This window comes from Erigeron canadensis, chromosome 6, assembly GCF_010389155.1.
Source record: "Erigeron canadensis isolate Cc75 chromosome 6, C_canadensis_v1, whole genome shotgun sequence".
NCBI lineage: Eukaryota > Viridiplantae > Streptophyta > Magnoliopsida > Asterales > Asteraceae > Erigeron > Erigeron canadensis.
This window is the reverse complement of record NC_057766.1, coordinates 21114602-21123148: the sequence shown is the minus strand read 5'-3', so window position 1 is coordinate 21123148 and position 8547 is coordinate 21114602. Positions and strand designations below refer to the sequence as shown.

At 33.1% G+C, this 8547-nt stretch overlaps 1 protein-coding gene across 1 annotated transcript; it reads left to right on the top strand.

Moving 5' to 3' along the window:
* Positions 1–203: 203 nt before the first annotated feature.
* On the top strand, positions 204–5936 carry LOC122605098 (protein ROOT HAIR DEFECTIVE 3-like). The gene is made up of 21 exons (XM_043777974.1): positions 204–261; positions 459–608; positions 1342–1408; positions 1484–1586; positions 1699–1769; positions 1858–1921; positions 2409–2474; positions 2559–2606; positions 2698–2760; positions 2869–2925; positions 3009–3158; positions 3262–3330; positions 3433–3524; positions 3610–3706; positions 3805–3970; positions 4046–4161; positions 4232–4494; positions 4574–4670; positions 4769–4915; positions 5033–5140; positions 5724–5936. Exons 1-21 carry the CDS (start codon positions 252–254, stop codon positions 5829–5831), a joined length of 2112 nt encoding a protein of 703 aa, XP_043633909.1. The 5' UTR covers positions 204–251; the 3' UTR covers positions 5832–5936.
* Positions 5937–8547: the final 2611 nt, after the last annotated feature.

The following is an 8547-nucleotide window of genomic DNA, read 5'->3' as shown; positions in this document are numbered from 1 at the left end:
CGTGGCGCAAGTGAAGTGAGCTTGAATAAGTCTCGACAACTTCCCGCCAAGGACCGCATACACTTTTTCAAACTGGAGAGTTGACTGACTTTTATGGTCTTTCTTTGACAACTTCTTGTAGAATTGCAGGTCTTTACACGCTCTTGTTTTACTAATAGTATATATATCGCATGCACTTGGTCTTAATTTATTCACATTTTATTCTTAAAGCTTGCAGGTTGATCGAGTTCCATCTGTTTTAATCGTTCTTGATGATGGCGGGTATGCAATTTGTTTTTGATGTTTTGGAATTTTTTTTTCTGTAATGATTTCATTCATCCATCAGTTTTAATAACATGTTAAAACTTATGCTTTTGAATCGGAAATGGTTTTTTTAAGTGGATGCATGAATTGACTTCAAATTTCCTGCTCAAAAGCTTCACGTTGAACTATATGTAATGTGATCTTTATTATTTCAGGCAATGAAACTGAATGTTACTCCACCCAGCTCATAGATGGAGATGGTACCTTCAATGGAGATGGACTTGACAGGTTTATCAAACAGGTCAAACTTGGAGAATGTGGACTTTCTTATGCCGTCGTAGCTATAATGGGTCCACAGCACAGCGGTACGTATGCCGTTCATAAGTAGTAATCTTTATCATTTTTTACACTAAGTTTTGTTCTTTAGATCACATAAAATGGTTCCCATACACGGTTTTTTCATTAATTCGTCACGTTTAAGTGTATACGTAAAGGTGCAGCGTATTGTATGCTGCTAGTTCTTCAAGTTGCTTTTGAGGATATATAATCATCCAAAAGAGCCACAACGGTTTATGTTGAATTATTAAATCTAACAAAAAATGACAACGGAGGGATTAAAATTAACAACGGAAAATTTTTATGATAATAAAAATAGTAAGAGAGATCACCTCCAACACATTGTCATATAAACTTCTGACTCTAAATTTTGCACAATACCCATATTTTATACTTGAACATCTTATGGCTTAAGTTGTGTTCTTATATTCATTATTAAAGGCACAACATAGCTACATTATACTCAAACTGTACCTTAAAAATACAATAAGTAATCACATTAAGTGTTGGGGTTCAAAACCTGTGGAAGACGGCAGTGGGCAGTTTCTTTCATCTCTCTTTCTACTGTAGCCTACTGCGATGTCATTCAAATTTAATTAAGTTAAAATCCTGCTCTTTCTTAGACTCGCCAGATTGACCACTAGTCATCTCAGGTTTCTCGGTCTTGTCACAGCATAATTCACACACTTTAACACCATGGAATTATGCGGTGCAACTTTCATAGACTAGCAAGTTCTGACATCAATATTGTGCTTCTTGCAGGGAAGAGTACACTTATAAATCATCTTTTTGATACCAACTTTAAAGAAATGGACACTATGGCGCAAAGGCATATCCCTATTTGGTCTTTAAAATTAGTTTTCTTGGTTTGAACTTTTTGCTTATTACCAGTTTTCTTTATTAGGTCTCAGACAACCAAGGGTATATGGATAGCAAGATGTGTTGGTATTGAACCTTGCACCGTTGTAATGGATCTTGAGGGTACAGATGGAAGAGAAAGAGGAGAGGTTCTTTTTTTTTTTTTTTCCATAGTTTTTGTCGATAATTACCTTTTCTTTTACTTTTTTCTTGTATCATCTCTCGCTTTCAATTTTAACTATTATGAACCTGTGTATCCAGGATGATACGGTATTCGAGAAACAAAGTGCACTTTTTGCGCTTGTGGTTGCAGATAAAGTGATTATAAATATGTAAGTTTGCTGGTAGTTGTAGATAATCTTGTTCTTATCTGACCTTGTAGACTCATGTTGTATTTCTGGATATCTATGTATTACATAGGTGGTGCCAAGATATTGGGCGTGAACATGCTGCTAATAAACCGCTTCTGAGAGCTGTATTTTCAGTAAGTTATCCGTATATGTATGTTGTACATTTTTTCTGCTGGACTTGAAATATCTATAATAACCTTAATAAAATTAATTTATAACATCAACCCTTACCTCCTAAAATAACTAAACTACCCATATTATTAGTTTGTATAGTCATTAAGGCTTTAGAGAATTGAGCCATAGGCCAACAAGCCTTGTATATACTTATTAAAGAAAGCCCTGTATTAGTAAACTTTGTCTCATTTGGAATGGTGCTTAACGACGTTTCCTCAAGGAACCGTTGCATCTCTTCCGGTTGAACTTGTATATATGTATATGTATCTGTAAACAGATTATTATGTAACTATGTAAGCATATTCATATATTCATTGCTCACTGTTATCATAAGTTTGATTCAATGGTGAAATATAGTAAGCATAAACATAAGGTATTTGATTCTAGTATTCCAAGCCAAAATTTTCATGCTCCATTTTGCTAAAACTTATAGTTTATGTTTTACAGGTTATGTTGCGGTTATTTAGAGTAGATAAAAAAACTCTCATGTTTGTCATACGTGATAAATCATTGGTAAGCTTTGTCAACTGAAAATAGTTGCACCTTGTTTTAGGATAACATAATTCGATGTATTAATTTTATTTTGTTTTTGTGCAGACACCTTTTGAGCATCTGAAGAATGACCTGAGTGAAGGAATCGAAAAGGTAGCTTTTTCATATTACAATTTATAATTTTGTTATCTCATAATGTTGAGACAATTACACCACATATATATGATCATATATCATTATGTAGATATGGAATTCTGTTTCCAAGCCGGAAGCCCACAAAGACACCCGTCTCAAAGATTTATTTAATGTAAGATTTATTCTATTTGTCCTTTTGAATGTTTTTTACTTTCTTGAAATAAAAGGGTATAAGTATATATATCTAGTGTATAATAACTTCTCATTTTTGAGTGATCAGGTTGAAGTTGTTGCATTGTCCAATTTTGAACACCAGAAAGACATATTTAAAGAGGAGGCAAGCTAGAGATTAACATGTAATTAGTAACTCTAGTTTTGCAACAAATGGTTTTCACTTATATGGTTTTTTGGTCTTGGAAGGTGGCTAGTTTGAAGCAGAAGTTCTTTCAATCTATTGCACCTGCGGGTGATAGGCGAGAAGTTGTTCCTGCTTCCGGTTTTTCCATCAGTGCACAACAGATATGGAAACTTATCAAGGAGAACAAAGACCTTGACTTGCCTTCTCTTAGGGTACGGCGTGGTGATTGCTGATAGTTTTTAAAACCTTTCGCATACTGTCTACTGTCGATATCTTGAATATATATATATTTTTTTGTCTTTTTGGTGGAAGCAGGTTATGGTGGCAACTCTAAGATGTGATGCGATTGTAACGGAAAAGTATTCTACCTTTATTGCAAACAAGGTATATAACAATCAAAAAATGTGTTAGGTTTATATATAAGAGATAGTATAAAATGACCCCAACACAATTTTCTCAAACATCTAATATAACTAAGTGTTGCAGGCCTGGCTTGATTTACAAGAGGCTGTGGAAACTAATCTTGTCGAAGACTTTGGAGAAAAAGTTAGTTTAATGATTTCTAACTGTTTATCTGGGTAAGAACAATTTACAATTTTTTTTTTTATTTATTATTTTTTTTTTATCTTTGTTGTCTTGCATTTTTTAATAATCTGTTTTCAGTTATGATCACGAGTTCAGTTATGATCACGAGGCTACATACTTTGAAGCTAGTGTTACATCCGAAAAAAGAAAACAATTGGAAGAGAATTTGTTGCAAGTAATGTTTCTTGTTGACGGTTACCGTATGTTTTTTTTGTTGTTATTTAAGTGTAGTAGTATTTTTTCATTGCTTTTGGTTTCTTTTGTTATATTTAGCTTGTTCAACCAGCCTACCAATCGACATTGAAGCGCATACAAGCTATGTTATTCGAGAATTTCAAAGACGAATTTAGCATTGCTCTAAATGGAGGACAGGGGTTTGCAGTGAATGCTTGTGACTACACTAATAAGTTCACGAGACTATTCGCTGAACGATGTGAACGTATGGTTTCATTTTTGACGATTATTATTTTCTTACAGATTCTCAATTTATATAATTTTAAATCTGAAATTGCAGGTGCTGTCGTTGAGCATGCCAATTGGGACTTGGATAAAATAAAGGAAAAATTTTCACGCGATTTAAATTCACATATTACTGAAGTTCAACTTGTCGAACTATCTAAAGTACATGAGGTGATATTAACTTTGCATTTATGATATCTGGGCTAAGTATTCAGGTGTTGATCGGTTTTCGCATTTGCAGTCAAATTTGAAAGAGGCCTTACATGGTCCTGTGAAAAGTCTTCTTGAGATGGGCAGTGATCATACTTGGCCTGCAATAAGAGAACTTCTTCAGCATGAAACTGAAACGGCTGTCTCTGAATTCTCTTCTGCACTTTTGACTTTTGAAATAGATGAACAAAAGAAAGAAGATATGATTTCAAAGTTGAAGGATCATGCAAGAGGACTGGTGAAAGAGACGGCAAGAGAAGAAGCTGGAAATGCATTGCACCACATGAAGGAAAGGTATTGTGCACATATACGATTTGCCCTAATTGTTCATTTCTCTTTTGCTGCAACTCATAGTAACTCTGTTAAATCACAGATTTACATCCAAATTTAACTACGATGATGATTACAACCCCCGTGTCTGGGTTAAAGAGAAAAAGATTCGAGATATAGCTAAAAATGCTCGGTCTTTCGTAAGAATCACCTAAATAAAAGATATTTTATGCTGCATCCAACATTCTATTTCTTCAACAATGGGCTTATATTCTTGTTGGTTATATCTATCTTTCAGTCTCTAAAGTTTCTCTCTGTTTTGGCTGCAATTCGTTTGGATGATACCACTGATACAATATGGGATACCCTGGTTTACACATTACTCGAGCGAACTGAAAACGTTACTATTTCACAAGACCTATTGTCCTCACGCACATGGAAAGGGGTATCATGTCTCCTGCTTGCATACTGGTTTTCTTTTCTGTATGAATATTATACAACCCAAGTATATGAACATTGCATGACAATATAACTTGTGCACTTAATTATATATTTACTTCAGGTTTCCGCTACACAAACTCTTATAGCTCCTTTGCATTGTAATTCATTGTGGAGCCAATTTCAAAAAGAAACCCAGTATGCAATTGATCAAGCTACTAATGAACTCTTGGTATGGTTCTATCATCTTTATTCTTATCTTTGTTACTATATACAACAAATTAACCTTCCCCTATTTTCAACTTTAAATTACCTAAACTACCATTATTCTTTATTCACTAAAATAATAATTGATCACCTGATATAGTTATAATACTTTTAATGAAATTATATACAACATACATACATAAACACATATATTAACCACACTACCCTCATTTATATCAATTACTTTTAAATTAATAACCAAACTGCCTCCATCGCCGCCACTGCCGTCGTTGCATTGCGCGAGTATCCGTCTAGTTTTGTTAGGATACAAAGTAGGACTTTCTGTGGGTTTAATTAATTAAGTCCAGACTGGAAACATGGTATATGCGAGATAGTATTTGTGGTTAAAAAAAAAAAGAAGAATAAATTTGCGTTTTTGTGCTTATTTTTTAAGTCAATTTTAGTTAGTCGAAAATGAAAGTACACCCGCTCAAGCGATAATTTACCTTATTCTAAAATTAGTGAATTGGTGGATATAAGTTTTGAATTGTTCGACTATGCTGTTTCTGTGTGTGAGTTTTTTTCTGTTTTCTACTTTGGTTTTCAAGGCAGCAAAGAAGCGTAAAAAGGAACTGTTGCTGTTAGCCATGAATGTGGCTCTCATAAGTACGCATGCGGTTCGTGGCGTGGGTGCTGTAGTAGCTAATTTACTATAATAGCTAGATTTAGAGGGTACTGATTATCTTTCTATATTGTAATCACAATTATTCAAATTATACTACAATTATTGTGAAAATATATTATGGCGGGCATTCACGTTATTGTGTATTTTCATATCATACAATTTCATATCTTATCTTATACGAGTATATATAAGTTTTTATTATAAGGAGGCCAAACAAACGTACAAAGAAAATTTAATTCTCTACTATTTGTAAATTACACCAATTCTCAATGTAATCATATAGTTTTACGAGCCTGGTACCCGCGCAATGCGGCGGCGAACCAACAATCACAGTGGTGGCGGTATCTATTGGCGTAGGTAAAAGGTATTGGATTTGAAGGGGTTAGTGAAGATATTTTATAATATGATGGACTAATGGTGTAATTTAATATTATGAGTTGATGACGATTTAATTCATTAAGGGTATTATGGTCAATTCGCATGTCCAATTTATGTAAACTTTCAACATAGGGGTTATAATTTTTATATAGTAGTATATAAGTATAGATAACTAGATCTCTTACTAAGTCGGTGAGTTATTTAACACTGATGACTTAGCCGCTTTGAGAATTCCAAGAATCCAATTGCGCCACCGATTTGAGAATCCCAATTGGCTCATTATCGACATCACAAATTCCAAGTTAACATTATCGTAGGTATTTTGAAAGTCGATCTTGAGTAAATAACACTGCTTTTTCCTCTTTTTGGCTCACACAATATTTTCGTTCATGACCAATAACCCGTCCAGAGTAAATTTATCTCTAAAAAATCCCCGTTTGGTTATTTGATATCACCGAGTCTATCACCCTGTTCAATCGAGTAACTAGAACTTTTGATAAAACCTTGCAAGTAATTCCCACAAGATTTATCGGTTGATACTCGTTGAGACTCCCCGGGTCTTTAATCTTAGGAATGAGAGTGATAAACGAAGAACCACACCTTGTATTGATCTTGCCATCTTTGAAAAAAGCCTAGCTAAAACATATACAAATAGTCCGTCTCAACAAACCCCAAATTTTTTTTAGGAATATGAGGTTGAATTAGTCATGGGCCGACACCTTATCATCGGCAAATTCAAATACCACACTCTTGATTTCCTCGGCTAATCTTTCTTCCAAGCCCTTCATTATTAACGATGCAAACTATTTAAAACGAATTTGATCACCGTCCTAGTTGTGGTTTTTTATTAAGCATTTAGGGCTTGTTTGTTATTTTAACCATTAAGTGACGGAATGAATAAAATAATTGAGTTTTTAAATAATAATGTCTATACATATAAAATAATACAGTTGTTTTTTATGAATTTTCTTATTAAATAGGACTATAGCTATAAAGTTAAAATCAAGAAAATAGACATAAACTTCTTACTTGTCAACCCAATTTAACCAAATATTTACTTGTTTTTATCTACTATTTAAGGAGAATGTTTATTAAAAAAGAAAAAGAAACAACCAGCAGAATGTAAGCTTTTGAAATAAAATCATGAGAAAGGGTCTCTTTCGCAAGGGGCTTTTCCAAGCTTTTAAAAATGAGAAAAATTCATAAAAAGTAACATTTTTACTCAAAATTCCTAATAAAGGGAATCTAAGGATTTCATTTTCAAAAATTTATCAATAAAGGTAATATTGTTAGTTTTTAACGTTAGACTTCCGTTAAGTGTCACGTTGTCTTGCCACGTCATTATTTATTATTTATTTATAAGTATTTACACATCTTCTTTTCTAATAAAAGAGGATTCTAAAAACAAAATGTCTTTACAATTTTGCCACCTGACAGCTGTTCCCTATGTTTCAAAAAAACCCCTCTAACATTTTTTCATCTACGGTTCTTTCCTATTATTTCTTTCTCTTTCTTTTATTCTTATTTTTTTTTTGGAACAATCTTTTTTTGTATGAATATGAAATCAAACAATTACTTTTATGAAGATAAAATAGTTTTTATGATTCCTTCTTCGTCTACATCGATTTTGTACACACAGAATTGAGGGTATATTTTCCATACACCATACAGATTTGAATCTGTGGCTACAAAGGTCAAAGACGGCCAGCACTTGTCGGAAGTTGAATTACAGGTTCAATACGAATATGTACGTCTATATATCTAAATTTATATAATTTACTTTCATGGATGAATTAGGTTTACAGTTATGATATCCTGAAATTTAATTGATTTTTTGGTTTATTATTATTGTTATTATTTTCATTTGTGTCAGTTCAGTTCAATAGAAAGAAAAATGAAGCCCTAATTTTTTGGATCTACTTTTTGCAATTGTAAGTTTCATTTTGGTGATATATAATGGAGTGACCTAGATTATGTTTTAGTTTTCTGTTAGTTTACTTTTATTTTTTTCGTCGTATATAAAAAGGGGATTAGGGTTGACATGCAATGGTTCATACTTCATAGATGAAAATTGGATAAATTTGTTAACAATCATGAGTGGTTTCAACATGGATGTTAAAAATAGAACTTCATGAAGGCACACTACTATAAACAGGGCTATCATTGACCTGCTTTTTATGACCCACGCTAGATGACGCGTAAAATGAGAAGTCATAAAATAAGGGTCATTACGAGTAAATGGATGACGCGTTTTCAAAAGCGTCATACCATATGGGTCATAATATGTTACAATTTAAGTTTCCAGTTTTTTCCCTCCCCTGACTTTTTAACTTTTCATTATATCCCGCCCAAAATGTTCCCCAAAATCA

Bases quoted from the DNA above. Each gene is read 5' to 3' on its own strand.
- LOC122605098 (XM_043777974.1), top strand. The intron at 1,587-1,698 runs GTTCTTTTTTTT...CTGTGTATCCAG, and splicing joins ATGGAAGAGAAAGAGGAGAG to GATGATACGGTATTCGAGAA. The intron at 4,916-5,032 runs GTATCATGTCTC...TATTTACTTCAG, and splicing joins CCTCACGCACATGGAAAGGG to GTTTCCGCTACACAAACTCT.